At 39.1% G+C, this 18,025-nt stretch overlaps 1 protein-coding gene across 4 annotated transcripts in view; it reads right to left on the minus strand.

Annotated features, from left to right (window-relative positions):
- The window catches only part of VTI1A (vesicle transport through interaction with t-SNAREs 1A), a 444,836-nt gene that overhangs the window by 144,528 nt on the left and 282,283 nt on the right, over nt 1-18,025 (minus strand). Inside the window, exon 8 of one of the 4 annotated variants that reach the window (XM_075935465.1) lies at nt 691-734. The exons of the other annotated variants lie outside the window; for them this stretch is intronic. Coding sequence (XP_075791580.1) covers nt 722-734 — 13 coding nt within the window. The 3' untranslated portion in view covers nt 691-721. The remainder of the gene's footprint in view (nt 1-690; nt 735-18,025) is intronic. 4 annotated transcript variants of the gene reach the window in all.

Below are 18,025 nucleotides of genomic sequence, written 5' to 3' on the forward strand. Positions count from 1 at the left end.
AATGCACTAGTCAGTTAACAGGAAGTGATAATACAGACCCGCTGGCTTTGTGTCAACTCTCATGCTAAATCACTTTCAGGAGCTTACAGGTACCTGTTTTAGTGACTCCCTCAGCTCCAGTCTAAATATATTGCAAGGTAAATGTGACAATCAAACCAGGGTCTCTTCTCACCCTATTTTTAAATGTATATTTCAACAAAACATCACAATAAGGAATACACAGAGATGCTTAGGGTCTACGCATCACAAGCAAAAATTGTAGGCAATAGCTTAAAATACACACAGCCACATGTACACATACTTACGCATGCACACGCACACACGTCTATATGTGCATGAAAGAATATATTTAACTCATTCAGTAGTTCATTGTAGAGATTTGAACAGAAAATCCCCTTATATTTTTAAATCTTTCCACTGTCCAATAGAGTAAAATTGCTGTGCAATCTGAAATAGCAGAATATTATAATGATCTCTGAACAAAAAGTGCTTATCTTTTGTGTTGTCTTTTCCAAGCACTATTCAGAGAGCCCTTTTGCATTTTAAAATCTTGAAGGGAAACATGTGAGAGGACAAGAAGCTGTCATGTTTAGTAGGTTTATCAGTCTACTCGCTTGAGAACACAACAGGTCCTATCAGTGCCAAACTTCATATATCTTCTCTACCTGCATATGAAAGTACAGCACTCACATTAGGTGGTGTAATACTTTATATTCATGAGTCAGGTGTGCTCTCTGAAATAAAAGAGAAAACACAAAAAGGTTTTGAGCGGTCTTCTTGAATGACAGTAGAAAGCATTTTATGGTTTACTGTGTCAAACACAACACATTTATCCTACCAGGCATGTATCTATTCAACGTTTCTTATGGTACTGATGCTCACAAAATGTAAAGCAAAATACAAAATTGGTCCACAGGAACACATTCTTCTCCTCTCTCTCAAATACAGCTTGAACCTCTCTAGTCCAGCACTCTTTAGTCTGGCAACATCTGTGGTCCAACATGATTTTAGTTAGCTGGATGTCCACTTGTCAGGAGTGTGGCCAAGTTTCTTGCAGTCCCATAACGTTTGTTTATACCAGTCCTGGCTCTCAGTAGCCCTAAATGTCTTCTAAGAAGTGTTGGCGATTCTACTAGATAACATTGACCTTCTGTGGTCCGACAAATTCTCTGGTTTGGCACCGGTCTGTTCCCCAGGGTGCCAGACTAAAGAGGTTCAACCTGTACCTTGTCTTCTTTTCTTGTTCTTTCTTCTGATGTTACAGCATAAGGGCTTTTGAAGAGGTAAACCTTATGTTATTCTGTAAAGGGAGGAAGGTCTAATATCGGTCCATTATCTCGTGCCATGTGTTAGAAAAAAAACTGCCCACCCCATAAAAACGTTTGGCCAGGCCACTCTTGCTATAATGGGCTGCAGTACTCCTTGGGAGAAACTGGCCACATCCTTCCTGTATACCACTGCCTTTAGAAAAAGGGAAGGTGTGAAAAGGGGAAAATAGCCTCAGAATCTCCCACCCGTCACCTTGGCGTGAGAACTGCGGGGCTTATCTGGTCACATGAAACTTGAACAGTTTTGGCCCAACCCCATGGACACAGACCCCCCACTTGGTGACCGTTGGACCATATATGGTAATATTGAAGCGCGGGAAAGCAATGTGCAGATTTGGGGATAAATACCCATCGCACAGTTTGCTCGAGGAGGTCTTCGCAACACACGTACCACCGTGCATGTGACTTCCCGTATACTCCAAAGCGCTGCCTGCCTAATCAACCGACCAGCCATCTCCCCTGACTCTCGGGCGTAAACAAGGCCTTCGCAACTGAACCGATATCTTTGAAATGTTCTGTGTGCTGTGTATGTTGGTATGTATGATTTGATTTTCTTTGTTGTATAAGCTTAGTGTTGTAGTTGTTTTTGTTAGTACATAGAGTTTGTAGTTATTGTTATTAATTAGTGTAGCTGGATATTTTTAGAATAGAGACTATTCCCCTTGCCACTCCCATCCTTATATTTCTGACACATTTAACTAGAAATCGTAGAATATAATAAATACTGTAAATTCATTATTAACACCGTCTATTAAAAATCTTAGAATAAATACTATAAATTCATCACGGTCATAAATAAATATCTTTAATTTACTAAAACAGTCCACCTGGTTCTGTCCTTCCCCTCTTGGGTATGCATCATCGGACCTGTGGTTCTCGCGACACCATGGTGTTTCAAAGGCAGACATCAGCCACAGAGAAAGTCTTGCACCTTTGGATCAGTAGAAACCTCAATCTTGGTTCACACAAAGTGAAATGTGGTCCCTGATACCATCTGGGCTTTAAAGATTAAAAACAGGACCTTGAAGCATGGTCATGCAGCGTATTGGGGTACCATGTTCCCTTTATAGACAAACTGTAGAAAAATGTAAAGTTTCTTTAGTCTTATCTACTACATGGACCAATCCTCCTTGTACATTATTTCACTGCTTTTCACAATAGTATCTTCTCTGCAGTTTTTTGCCACTTGAAAAGTAGCCCATCGGCTTTCGGTTTCACTGTGAATTTCAGCAAAAAACCTATCTTTCTCCCTTGCTTATGCGTTGATTACTCTCTTTCTTTACTTAAAAACAAACAAACAAACAAACAAACAAACAAACAAACAAAAAACCTAAGTGTACTGGATACTGGGTTTTTCTGTGTTAGGCAGTTAATATGGAAGATGCTGGGCAGAATAAACTGTGTTTTGTATTTTTAAAATGATCAGATGAAATTTCTTTTGCTGGTAAGTAACAGCAGAACTCCACAGCAGACCTCCCCACAACAGCACATCATAGGAAAGATGTTCTCAACCATCTCTTTAAAAAAATAAAAGCAGCTAAGCAGGTTTCTTCACATAACAGAGCATCCAAAATGTTATCACTCCTAAGACTTCAATCAATTTCTACCTCAAGATACTATTTCTTCATTATTCACATGAACAAAATGATTCTTCCAAAAATAACCTTTTCACCATTGAGGTTTTAACAACGTAACTTCTCTTCACCTGACCCTGAAACCAAAACTGAAGACCACTGCTGTGTACATTTAAGGCTCAGTCTTGAGAGAGGTGCAGCTGTCCGGAGCTTACTCAGCAGCCTGCCACAGGATAGAATTTCAGATCTGAAGGAAGCATCCACTTGACAGCCAGTGACTCCATATTAAGATGCATCTTCTGAGTTATAAGAAGGTTAAAAAACAACAAATAGTCTAGTAGCACCTTAAAGACTAACAAAACATATAGAGGGTATCATGAACATTTGTGGGCAAAACCCACTTCTTCAGATGACTGGAGTATTAAAAGTCCAGATCCAAGAATAAATAAGGGAAGGAAGTGAGGGGAGGAGAAAAAAAAAGAACAGTGACTAGATTGTTCAAGTTACAAGAGTCTGATAAGAACAATTAGCACCTCCATTGTTTGTTTGGTTGGTTAAGTCATTAGGATGTGGAAGATAGTGTGTGAACCAGCCAATATCTCTGTTCATTCTAATCTGATAAGAATTAAACTTGTAAATGAAGTTAAGTTCAAACCCTTTCCTGTGTATTTGGCTTGTGGAATTGGCCTGAAACAACAGTGACTTGGAGACCCATTAATGTGTGTCCAGGCAGGTTAAAGTGTTCTCCAACATGTTTTTGTGTATTGCCTTTTCGGATATCTGGTTTGTGTCCATTAATTCTTTCCTGTAGAGCAGGGTTTCCCAACCTATGGGTCGGGACCCAAATATGGGTCGCCATTACATTTCAAAAGGGTCGCCAGGTGTCTCCCCAGGTGGCTCTTAAGGAGCCATTCACACATTTTTTTAATTGCCCTGGGTCACCAAGTCTTCCTGAATCGTCAAAATGGGTCCCCATCTGGAAAAGATCTTTCTGTGTGTTGCCTTTTCGGATATCTTATTTGTGTTCATTAATTCTTTCCCATAGAGACTGTGCAATTTGGCCAATACACACGGCAGTGGGGCGTTGCTGGCATTTGATGGCATTAGCGGATGTGCAGTGAACCCTCATGTAGTGGCTGATGTTGTTGGGTCCAGTGATGAAATCTACACAGGCAATTTCTCTACAGCAGTGGTTCCCAACCTTTTCCAGATGGGGAAAAGGCAATACACAGAAACCTGTTGGAGAACACATTAACCTGCCTGGACACACGTTAATGGATCTCCAAGTCACTGTTGTTTCAGGCCAATTCCACAAGCCAAATACACAGGAAAGGGTTTGAACTTAACTTCATTTACAAGTTTCATTCTTATCAGATTGGAATGAACAGAGACATTGGCTGGCTTGCACACTATCTTCCACATCCTAATGACTTAACGAACCAATAGAGGTGCTAATTGTTCTTATCAGCCTCTTATAACTTGAACAATCTAGTCACTGTTCTTTTTCTCCTTTTTTTTCCCCTCCTTCTCTCCACCCCCCTTCCCTTATTTATTCTTGGATCTGGACTTTTAATACTCCAGTCATCTGAAGAAGTGGGTTTTGCCTATGAAAGCTCATGATACCATCTACATGTTTTGTTAGTCTTTAAGGTGCTACTAGACTATTCGTTTTTAAGTTTTTCCAGTTACAGACTAACTCAGCTACCCCTCTGAAGAAGGTGGTTGTTTATAAGAGAAAAACAGTAGAATGAATGAAGAGTTGTGAGAAAAGCTTCCTAATTCACTTCTGTGGTTTTCTATTTTCTGTGAGGTAAGAGCTCCCTGTAAGTACACTTTTGACTTCCCTCATCTTAAGTCAGTGTAATGCTGGAGAAAATTTGCCCCAAATAACCAGTGTGTCACCTTATTTGCTACGAGCTAGACTGAGACCACCACCTCAACCTGCCAAACAGTCTTTGGACAGCAATGACTTCAATTTACTCCCAGTCTGGTTCTCATCTGAATTACTGACCTGGAGAGGAAAGGTTATATAACCCACGATCAATCTCCTGAGCTATCTGGTTACAAAAGGGACTATAAAAGATACTGAGGAGCTCAGATTCTCCCCAGTTGGATGGTACCCTAGAAACATCATTGATTATGTAGCTGTAGCCAGATATTATTAATGAGTTTGTGGCTTTCAAACAAAGGGATAGGACAGCTTTTTGTAGACACTACTTATGGAAGAAAGCGGGAAGTTCTCTGCCTTTCTTTCTGAACATGTTTTTGCTTCAAGAATAGAATAATCAAATAATTACAAGTTTTGTAGATTCTTATTAAGCTACTGGATAGCATTATTCCCACCAACTCCTTTGTTGTCTGTAGTTTTACTCTCCATAAATGAGAATTTCATACAGATGTCAAAGATGAAATAGGACCAATATTACAGAGAATGTGATGGAGACAGATACACTCATGGTTAAGACTAAGATAAGCCATCTTTTGAGAAGTTAAAATGACCTTTTCTTTAAACAATTATTTCTTCTACAATTCACCTTGCTTACAAGCATCCTCCTTTCCACGTGAAATTTTCAAATTTGAAACCGTGACATCCAACTGATTAGGGCTGTAAGAGCTTTTCTTCCTCAAAATGTACCATTATTTCTCACTCGCTGTTGACCTGTGTGATGTTATCTTAAACACCCCAAAATCTGTAGGAATTCTACATACATCACCATCTGTTTAGTGTTACCCCATTTATTCCCTTCTTTTTTCCACAAAATATATGATACACTAATAACAAGTCGAATGTTCAACAAATATTAACGACTGCTTGTAACTCATCACATCTTTCATTCTAATTTTTTTATGGAAGCTATTTGTGAATTTTCAGAAATATTCACTATTAGATTTTCTCACTGGACTGCAGAAATTATATTTTCTTTTTTGGAAATTTACATTTATTCAAATAGGGCAACAAGCTCCTTCTCCCCATTTCTTCTGGCTCTACTGAAGCCCCATGAAGGGACTGTACCTGTACAATCCAGTGCATTAAAGAGGAGACATATGGGCTGGCTTTGGTGACACTGATGCATGGGTCTTGGAGCCTTTACAGAGATGCATGTGATGATATTCTTAGTCTCAGATGCTGTGGTGATAAGTGTGGTATGAATGTATCGATGGATTACATAGGATTCAGAGGCTTCATAGAGCCAATGGCTGAAGACTTCAAATGGGGGGGGGGGGGGTGCAGAAGAGTGGCAGCCATTATTCCAGTGCCACAGAAGACCTAAAGTACATCTGTGAAGACCACTTCACGTCGGTGCCAACACTGAACTAGGGCCCTGTGAGGAAGCAATTGATTTCTTCGAAGAACTGTCATACACGTTAAGCACAATAATCTTCACAACTGTAGCTTGTATCGTAACCATTTTAAAGATGGTAAATCGAATCATGGGGAGTCTAAGGGACTTGCCCAAGGTCACATTCTGAGCCAGAGGCAGGGAAAGTCAGGAGTCCTAAACCATGATGTCTGGCTTAATGCCTAATGACCCCATTTTGCCCTTTTCAGTTCTCTAGAGACCCTACATTGTGGTGCCTTGCCATTCCAGCCAGAAATGGGTGGCTACTACTCTGACCAAAGTAGGATGTTGTTTGGTATATCAGCCAAAACCTGGATGTGAAGGGTAAATGAGGTACTCTCTCCTTGTGTGGTTGGAGAGCATTGTTATTTCCAGAGTGTTCCTAAGGCCCAACGAGTCAATGATCGGAGTAGGCCTTTTGTGACATCATAAATAATACACTGAATAAAACATAGGATAGTCCAGGGTGGACAATAAGCAGCCTACAGTCTAGGTACAGTTCACCGGGTGGACTGCCACATAATTTATTTATCTGCGTGTGCACAGGTACAGCTGCTCGCAGCTCCCATCGGCTGCAGCTCACTTTTCCCAGCCAATGGCAGCTGTGGGGAGTGTTACCCTGGTCCACGATGCTTCCCACAGCTCTCATTGGTTGGGAGCAGCAAACCACAGCTAATGGGTGCTATGAGAGGCCATACCTACAAATGAGCAGGCAAACAAAGCGTCCAGCAGCCGGCCAGGGGCAAACCCTTGCAAAATGCATCTGGCCTAGGGGCAATTTTTTTATATAGCAAATAATAATAAATAATAAATAATAATAATAATAATAATAATAATACACACAACTTAACTCCTGTATGGAAATATATACCAGCAACATGTTTGATTCAATATGGCAATCAATATTTCCTAGACTATTTTCATATTTGCCACCAAACAAGTGTTAGATTAAAAAAACCCCAACAATAACTCCTTACTGAAGCAAAACATCATTTTGGCAAAACATAGTTATTAAACAACCAGTGTAAAATGTGTGGCTTGGGAAAGTTTAAGAATTTGAGTCTCCCTTTACATCATCTCAGGCTCATCCTTTCACATGCTATTATAAATCAAAGAGCTATAATCAATTCTGTCATGAATGGGGGTTTGGTCTAAAGCAACAATACTACCATTTGATATGAGAATAATCTATTGGGACCTATAAAATCAGCTTGCCAGCTATTTTAAATCAACTGACCACAACTAGCAAACAACTATTAACATGGTGACTGTGTGGGGATACAAAGATATGCAGTGTCTGCACTGGTGAACCACAAAGTATTTCTAAAAGAAAAAATGCTAAGAGAAAGGTGGCCTTCCCTCCCACATTGGTCACTACAACAATGAATTTATTCAGTCTTTACAATCATTTGTGCCATTTTATGGGAATATTCCACTAACGTACAAAATTATAGCTGGTGGCTGACATTATAATTTGCATAATAAACAGATCAAAACATTCACAGCTGGGCTAGCTGTTTCATTAAAGGAGTGATCAGAGCACTCTGTGTATATATAAGATAAGAATCTTCTTTCACCTTTGAAAATAGATGATAAAAATCTTAAATATATGCTATAATAAAAGCCACATTAGAGATTCTTTACTGTGCACTTTTTAATTCAGCAATGGCAACTCCAATGGCAACTCCAACCCTCTCTTATTCTCTGTTATGAGCTAGCACAAACACATCTTTTCTTGTATGTGGAAGGAAGGAACTACAGAATTAAGGAGGAGACCTTCGCCTTAATTCTGTGAAGAGCAGTTGGAAGAGGCTCCATGAGGTTCTGAGGTTAAGTTAAACCTCAGGTATTCCACAAAACACTGCAACCTGTTATTGCACTAAAAGGTAAGTTCAAATTATTTTATTGCTGTGTTTGACTCAACAACAGAAAACTGAAAGAAAAAAAAAAAGAGTTACTAAATTAACCCCCCAAATATGTTAAGAGATTTTTCTAGGCAGATGTTTTCTTAAAAAAGAATCCCATAACACATACCGTTGGAAAAACACTTTAGAATCCATCTTCTCTTTTTTTCAGAACAGAATGAGGAAAACTGTACAATTTTGTGGCATAAAGCAACACATTTTTAATACAGCAAGATATTTCCAACACGCCGTGGTCAAACTGTAAATAATCAGTTCTAACGTAACAAAGCAGCAGGTTCATTTTCATGATAACGTAACAACTAAGTTACTTTCAACACAAGATAATAATACAAAAGAACAGGTGCAGGAATATTTTTACAATTAGCAAAGTGTAATTTTACTCCAGTTTTCTTGTAATAAAATAAATGAGAGAAGCGTTTTCATTCAGACCATTAAAAAAACAGCAACAAAAAACAACTACCACTGGATAGCGATCTGGCCTCAACAAGTTTAGCCTAAAGTCTGTAAGTTTTAGAAAGTTGCCATTGACTGAAAACAGCTGGCTTGAGTGGAAATGCTTATATCACTTTAGCTGTAAAGACAGCTCATGTTTCTGCTATAATACATGCAAATTAAAAAAATCTGGAAGCGGTAGAAGAATTTTTTTGACACCATGTTCCATTGTCTCCTAAACTGAAGGCCATTTTTAGTGGGCATTTATAATGCCAAAGCCAGAAAACAAACATTTTTGTCTTAGAAATGCTCAATACGCTTCGTGAGTTATGAACCTAGAACTACACCAACTCAGCTGTATAAAGCTAAGAGGTGCATATGCTCTTTTGTGTGGAGGAGAAAGTATACTGAAACTCTCACTTAGGCTATGTCTAAACTACATTCCTCTTTCAAAAGACTTTAGGCTAAACTTGTTGAGGCCAGGTCACTATCCAGTGGTAGTTGTTTTTTGTTGCTGTTGTTTTTTTAATGGTCTGAATGAATACACTTCTCTCATTTATTTTATTACAAGAATGAGGTCGATGAAAAATTCAGATGAAGCATGGATTTACAAATCTCATGCTTCATTTGCATAATCGCAAGAGAGCTTTTTCAAAAAAATGTTTTTTGAAAAAGAAACCGCAGTCTAGATGGGGTTCTTTCAGGAAAAAACCCTTTTTCAAAGGAACCCTTACTCCTGAAAAAATGAGGTGTACAGGTTCTTTCGAAAAAGGTTTTTTTTTCCCTGAAGGACCCCATCTTGACGGCGGTTTCTTTTTCGAAAAACCCTTTTTCAAAAAAGTGCTCTCATGCGATTATGCAAATGAAGCACGAGATTTGTAAATCCATGCTTCATTTGAATTTTCGATCGGCCTCATTTACATTCCTCTTTCGAAAGAGGAATGTAGTTTAAATGTGCCCTGAGAGACCCACAAATTTCCAGTTTTCCTTCATATCTGGCACCTGGACAAGCATTCTTCCTGCTACAGGCTATGACTTTCTTTGTAGCTCATCAACCTCCCTCAACTGGCCAAACAAATTGGTACTTAATGCAAGAGAAAGCCCTCTTCCCAGGTCCTGAGTTCACAATCTCCACTGCATTCCCAATGCTAGCCCATACTGGCCTAGGAGTAAAGGAGCACAAACAGAAGACCAAAGTCAGACACACTTGGGCTGCATAGTCTGGGCCTCAGATAATGATAGTGTGATGCTCTCCATGTGATCTTACCAAGACCACGCCATGAATACTGTAGCTCAATTCAGAGCACTAGTTGCAGACAAATTAGTGGGGATAAAGACAAAAGGAACAAACTTACAAATATGTAAGAAAATGTCAGATGACTTATACACATACACAAAAGCACCTTCACTAAAAGACAACTACGGATGACAACTGTAAACTGTACATACCACAGAGACACAGGGATTGTTCAAGGTGATAAAACAGAGGTATAATTAGGAAAAAAGGGATGAAATTAAGAAAACTTTACTTTACATACATTAAAAATTAATGTTTGATCATGGAAGAGTCTTCCAAGGCAAGGATATGGAAGCTCCGTATCCTGGGGCATTTAAAATAGAACTAGACCTAGCTGGATAAATAGGATGACTTAATAGGTTCCCCCCATTTATTGTTTTTAACTGTGTGATTAAGATTGTTTCTTGTATGGTCTATTTGCTTGTGCTATCATTACACCGGCTTGGAGATATGAGTCTATGGATAGAATAGCAGAAACTTATTGCATAATTGCACACAGTGAAATCTGTGCCAGCTACTCATGGCTATATTTATAGGATATAGATGACCTATATTTACAGATGAGTGACACACATGTGGTCAGATAAATATTAGACAGAAGGGATTTAATAGTGTGGTCTATTAACTGATAAGCAAAAGCGTATTGGTTAATGCTATAGACTACATGCAACCTCCCACCAGTAAATTTTTTAGCAGGCTGGCCAACAGCCTGGCTCAATTCCAGCTTGTGCCAGGTCCAGAAGCTTAGACATACCCTGGACAGGGGCTGCTGCCGGCGCTACTGCCTCTGTATCAGAGGCAGCAGAGTGGGGTGACGGGCAGCCGGTCTGAGCTGTTTTTTAAACTGGCTCTCCTTGCGGAACCAGCTCCCACTTGGCACCCTGTGTTGCTGCCTCTGATACAGAGGCAGCAGCCCAGGGTGGCAAGGGACTCCCTGGACTGGGGACGGAGCACACTGGGTGCCAACCCTGACCCTGAGGACTACAGAATAGTCAAGTAACCAATAAGAATTCATGAGATTAATCAACTATTCAACTAACCGATATTTAACATCTCTACTAGAGAGACAATTGTACATTGCTCTTGTATCTTGTTTCCTACTTATAGTGTCTGAATACCACATAGGTATTTAAAAACAAACACTAAAATAAGCTCTTTCTTGATTGTAGCATTCCCCTCCCTTTCCTGATCTCCTTCCAGTCCTTCCTGATCCGTAGGAGATAGAGCAATGTACTGAACTCTGATTGGCCTCACGGACAAACAAGTATATCATTTAGTTAACCAGAAATAATATTTTTAATAAAATGAGTTCATTTTAAAATACAGTATTTTATGGACAAGCTGTTATTTATTATCCTATTTTAAGCATGGGCAATGTGCATGATGCTGTACAAGACAGACTCGTGTGCTTTATGGCTACCTGAAACATACAAAGGTGCAAGCAAGCTTCCTGAAAGGTAGTGGGCATCTGTCTCAGTCAAAATAAAAAACCAACTGCTCAATTAAAACATCCATCTGAAATCTAGACCTGTCATTTAGTACAATAGAAATTAAGTAATTGTAATAGAACTTTGCCACAAAACCAATATTTGCCCTTCAAAAGTAAACCTCTCTGCTTCCTCTTAGCATTTGTCTCAGATCAGGGACAAATACAAAGTTAGCCCTTAACTAAAATTCCTACTAAGAAAAAGTGGATTCTATTTAAAAAACAAAAGACAAATGCAAGAAATCCCACCAAAGCTGCAGGGTAATGTTTCTCATTAACTAGAACATACATTTTCAGAAGTAAAACTTCATGCTTTTTTCTGACAATAATTAACAAATTTTTGTATATCATTTTATAAAAAAATTACTCCCTAGATAATGACTTTGCTGTTTCTTTACACTGATGAATATTGCCAACCTGTTTGTTTTTTGTTAGGAACAAAGAGAGGAGCCCAAAGCCCATTGCTGCTAGCCATATTTACAAGTCCTCTCCTCTTCTATGTTGTTTTGAACTATAAGACGACAGAAAATCTTTTTAAAAACTTAATATAGAAAAATTAGCATGACCAAAACAGTTTCAAACCTTCTTCTTCAAATGAAAGTACAATACACATTTGAAACTGCAACTGAAGTAACATTTGTCTTAGTAAACAGCAATTTGTACTGATAAGTTTATTTATACAATCACTGAACACAAAATTTGTGCCTCTGTATTATTCTACAGGATGGATCCAAAATTCAAGAAAAGTTAAATTGAATGAACAAGAGTATCTGTATATTTAAAAAAGGGTTTCTTTTATTACTCCACCTAACACTAAATCAGCACAATAAAACTGCCATTTTAAGAAAGTCTTACAAAGTTTGAATGAACAAGTGTACTTCATTACAAAAGATAAAAGTTTCTTCTTCCTTACAGTGAATACAGGTAATTTCAGAAGCAATGGCTCATAATTATTCACTATTGCGAAGCTTAAAAAAGGTCCATATTGAAATCAGTGACCTCCAGTTTCCCTTATGAATGAATGGAGCCAAAAATTCTCATTTTGCTGGAATGCTGGTTGATAACAGAGTTAGGCAAAACATGCATTCCTTCATTACAATGTGGTCTACGGGTTCATTTAAATAACAATATCCAGCATAAAAGTCACAAAGGAATTATCTAGCCATTTCAATATGCTGAAATGCATTATTAGCACTAACAATAAGCACGGAGTAAATAAATGACTGCCTTTTATTCGTAGCCTTATTTCCGATGATTTAACTTTATGCATATCCAACTTTATATTCAACACTTTGGTCAAGAGTATTTGCTTGTATAACTTTTGAACTGGAACATACATATAAAATGTCTCTCCTGTGTTTTTCCATCCGCAGAAGAATCAGCACACATTGTCCAATGAGGGAAAAATGATCTCTGACTTGTATAAGATATTTTAAAAACAGCATTCTCATTACTTTCCATGCAAAAATCATTAAAGGTATTAACCCTTCAAATCACCAATCTCAGGGAACTGAGAGGCAAGACAAACTACATCTTGGCGTAGAAATGATGAAGTAACAAGTATGGAATCTAAATTCACCACTTTGGAGATCCTTGAACGATTAAATGAGAGCAAGAGATAAAGCCTACTAAGACAAATGAGGTATAAAATCTTTGTGCTAAATGCATTCCCCTAAGATACATTACCATGGTCCATGCTGTGTAATAGTTTTAGAAGGAATTTACAATGCAGTGTAATGCTTTCAAAGAAAGTTCAGAAAGCAGGAGTTGTACTAATTATGAATTATAGTGACTTTGCTGTGTTTAATTTTAATGAGAGTTTTTATTTCCTCTGCAAATTTCAGAGTGGAGCCTCTGTATGGCTTCACAGTCCCATCATAGGAAGGGAATTAATTTTATTTTGTTAAGACTCATTTGATTTGCAGCAAGACTGAATTCACAAATAGTCCATGCTCAAACATAATATGTTTCTTTACCAGGGAATGCATTATGTTTTGATCCTATTTAGAAGCAAGCTATAACACAGATAACAGACTAACATTCTCACATGGACAGAGCCAACTGAGGCTGTTAGTTAGGTTAATAAAACTTATTGCATCCCACAATGCACTACAACAGCTAAGGCAATATGGGAGAGCTATCCAGATTTTCCCAGAATGCACTGATGCACTCAAAGTAGTGCAGCATGGCTAATGCAAATAGGCCAATAGGGTTAATGCACGTAAAGCCTAGAGAAAAGATGATTATATGGATATGTTTCAAAATATGGCTATACTAACCCTGGTTCATTTTACAGTGAAGAAGTTCACAACTCAGGAAGATAAAATTCACTGTGTCACTGTCACAGATCCTTCACTCCAGGAAAAGAGAAACTAGCTTGGGAATCTTGGAGATATCCCCATCCATTATTGCCCATCAGACTCAAATGATGATTCTTGTAGTATTTACTAACAGCAGGAAAAACCAAGACCTGGAGTAACAGATACGGGATAAAATTTAAACGCCCACTGAGGGACTAACATCAAGAAATGTTGCTGTAAGCTTGAGACTTATCCATTGGAAGCAACAGAAGAGGAGAAAGACCTAGGGGTATTGGTTGATTATAGGATGACTATGAGCTGCCAATGTAATGTGGCCATGAAAAAAGGCTAATGGAGTCTTAGGATTCATCCAGTCAGATTTCTCTACTAGAGGTAGGAAAGTATTAGTATAATTATACAAGGAACTGGTGAGATCTCATCTAGAATACAGTGTGTAATTCTAGTCTCTCGTGTTTAAGAAAGATGAATACAAACTGAAACAGGGGCAGAGAAGGCAAGGAGGCTACCTTTTCAGAGGAGACTCAAAGAGCTTGGCTTGGTTAGCCTAACCAAAAGAAGGTTGAGAGAAGATGCAGTAGCTCTCTATACATTAGAAATATAAATATTGGTATTTAAGTGCCAATGTGGACACAAGAACAAATGGATATAAATGGCCATTGATAAGTTTAGGCTTGAAATTCGATGGTTTCTAATCATCAGAAGAATGAAGGTCTGGAACAGCTTTCCACAGGGAGTAATGAGTTTTTTCCCAACAACTGGCTTCAGGATTGAGCTTGATAAGTTTATAATTGGGATGGTATGATGAGAGTGCCTACAATGGCATGTAGCTGATCTGTGACTGCTAGTAGCAAATACCTCCAACAACTAGTGATGAGACACTAGTTGGGGAGGGCTGTGAGCTACTATAGAGCAGTGTTTTTCAAAGTGGTCCACAAAACCACTTTGAGGAACCTGTTAATTGGCCGCTCTGGCATGTTTACTTACCTGCTGGAGTGGCCAGTTAACAGAAACTACTCTGAGGGACATTTTGAGAGAATTCTTGTCTGGCTGGTGAGTCTTGCCCACATGCTCCAAGTCTAATTCAGTGACGGGCAACCAAGCCTAGTGAGTGGGCCTCATGAGTGGCCATGTCTTTCTGTGGGCCACAAGATAGTAGTAACCAAGATGGTCTCTCGGGACAGGACAGTTTTGCACACTGTGTTCATGTACCTAGAATTTTGGGGTGTGCTGATTGAACCGTAGCAGCACTTTGACTGGATGCAGAAGGAGCAAAAGGCTCTTATGGTCAATGCTGTGTGCAACCAACACACACCTCACTTCACATGCCCTTGCTTTAACGTGTATGTCCCGTTAGTATTATCGGGAAGAAAAAACCCTATATGGATGGAAACCAGGGGAATCTGACAGCCCTGTGCATGGGGAGCTGTAAACAAAAGTATCTCCCAGGCCACACATTGAACTCCGATGGGCCGTGCCCACCACTGGTATAATTGCTCAGGGGACAGGAAGGAATTTTTCAACCAGGTAAGACTGGCAGAAACCCCAGGGTTTTTCAGTCTTCTTCTGCAGAAGAAGACTGGGGGTGTGGGTCACTTGCAGGATTAAACTAGTGTGGGTCACTTGCAGGATTAAACTAGTGTGACTGGTGGATTCTCTGTAACTTCAAGTCTTTAAATTGTGATTTGACAATGTCAATAGCTGAGCTAGTAGTTACGGGTGGACAAGTTTCCATGGCCTGCAGTGTGCAGGAATTCAGTCTAGTTCAGTGTTTCTCAACTTTTCTTTATAAAGTACCCCTTTAAACAAATGTATTGCAATGGTAGAAAAAAAACTGCATGTGTCTGAAAACTGTAGGTACTGAAAATACTTATAATTTTTTTAAACAACTTAATTGTAGCTAGGCGAACAATGACATTTTTGGGTGTAAAACGTACAAAAATAAAGCACTGTAAAACAAAAAAATTCAGTTTTCTCCAAATTTCAGTTGTGTTGACGCACCTCCCAGACTTCTCTCCAGTATCCTTAAGGGTACTCGTACCACTGGTTGAGAAACACTGGTCTAGATGACCCTGATAGTCCATTCTGAACTTAAAAACTCTGAGGAGAATGGTCTTGCAAGACACTGGACTCAGATGACCTATGTTCAATTCCCAGCTCTGTTACAGACTTCCAGTATTACCCAGGGCAAGTCATTTAATCTCTCTGTGCCTCCGCTGTGTAAAATATGGATAAATGCTACTACTTTCTCAGACTTGTCTACACAGATTATAAACTTTTCTGGGTAGAGACTGTCTCTTACCGTATGTTTGTACAATGCCTAGCTAGCAGAAAGAGTCCCCAATCTCAGCTGGAGACTCAAAGTGTTACCATACTATTAAATACAAAACCTGACCATATTTCTCGATGGACAGCTGAGTGCCTGGAGTCAAGTTTCAAAGAAAAAAAGGGGGGGGGGGGAAGAATCAATAACTTTTCATCCACAATAGAATTAGCACCAGCATATATATGGAACAAAACATACAGGGATTTTTACTAGGTGGGATCAGACAGTTGCTACAGAGGAGTTTCTTTATCTGTTAATCTAATTTCAGGGAGATTGTCTGGAATCTTCTGTGCTCAGTAAAGCCCTTAATTATTAAGAGAACCCGCACAAAACTGCTTAAGACCAAAACAATGAATAAGCATAATGATTTCATATTATTGCTTTTATAATTGGCAAATTTCAAATGACTAATAGAGATCCTTGTAACTCAAAATCAGTTAAACAGAAGTACTACATTGTTTTAATTTCATAGTTCTTTGCCGCCAGTAGCCTTAGGCTAAAATGTTACGTTTGTCCATAAGTAACTGTAAAAATACGTGTAACTGTAAAAGCACTTGTAAATATTAGTCATCTGCTGCAAGGCGTACATGAATAGTAGTCTATGTCCTTTCTATCTGAAATGCGAGTTGGCACTTTCAAAAGTTGATGCTAAACACAGACCAGTAATATATTTCTGTAGCCTTCATCGTTCTCTACATGTGTGATCTTGCCTTTCATTCTATAACCAATTAGGTACAAATGTGATCTTACTCTCAGATCTACAGCCAAATGTGGTAGAACAGAGAAAGAGGAGATGCAGCAACATGTGAGACGGGTATAATATGCCACACTCTAAATACTGGACCACTTCCCTCCCTCCCGCTACCTTCACTCGCTTGTTAACAGTGGAAATGATACGGCACTTAGCCAAAAATGTGAAGAGGAAACGGAGTCATGATAGCAACAGAACATCTCCAGAGCCCAAGGAAGCCATTCCTTCAGGAATCAACATGTGGCCTACCTGGGCTCTTTTCGTAGGTGGCCATGACCCAGCACATTTTATTTTACCTCTTCCCCAGCATCAAAATTACAAAGCTTGCTTGTGACTGTGACAGATTTTAGTTTTGATCAGGCTCTTCCAACTGCTAGATAATCTCAAACTAGAGTAATTGTCCCTCTGTTAAAAACTTACTCCTAATATTGTAGGGGTTGGACTAAAATATTTCAAAAGTGACCTAATTCGTCACTAAGGGTATGTCTACACTTGCACCCTCTTTCGAGAGAGGGATGCAAATGAAGACATTCAAATTTTCAGATGAAGCCAGGATATAAATATGCACTTCATTTGCATATTCGTGTTATGGCGCTATTTTGAAATAACAGATGTTGTTAAGACACTTATCTTGAGAGAAAACCCTTCTCTCAAAATAACTGGTGAACCTCATCGTATGAGGAATAAGGGTTATTTCGAGAGAAGGGTTTTCTCTCGAAATAACTGCGTCTTAACAGCATCTGTTATTTCAAAATAGCGCCATAACGCGAATATGCAAATGAAGCGTGGGCTATTTAAATCCCGGCTTCATTTGCAATTTCAAATGTCTTCATTTGCATCCCTCTATCAAAAGAGGGTCCAAGTGCAGACATACTCTAACTCAAGTTCTCGGAGCCACAGCTTCTCGCAAGTTGAAACACTACTTGAATTCATTAGCCAACATAGCAGAATTTACTGAAGCTTCACCTGAGAAATACAAATACAATATATGTGACCATTAGAGATGTTTGAGTGTAAACAAGTAACCATTTAAGCAATAAGCGGATGCTTATCAGTTAACGGTGTTGGTTTCACACAGTGATGCCACCTCCTGGGGGGCCAGGTGGGCGATGGTTTCACACTCCATTCCTAGGGAGGAGGCTTTGCTGGAGGCTCCACTTCTGGGGAGGAGGTTTTGCTGACAGCCTCACTCCCAGGGAGGCTTCGCTGTGGACTCTGCAACACAGGTAACTGTGTAACTGCTGAGA

Source organism: Pelodiscus sinensis, chromosome 8 (assembly GCF_049634645.1).
Source record: "Pelodiscus sinensis isolate JC-2024 chromosome 8, ASM4963464v1, whole genome shotgun sequence".
Taxonomy (NCBI): Eukaryota; Metazoa; Chordata; order Testudines; family Trionychidae; genus Pelodiscus; species Pelodiscus sinensis.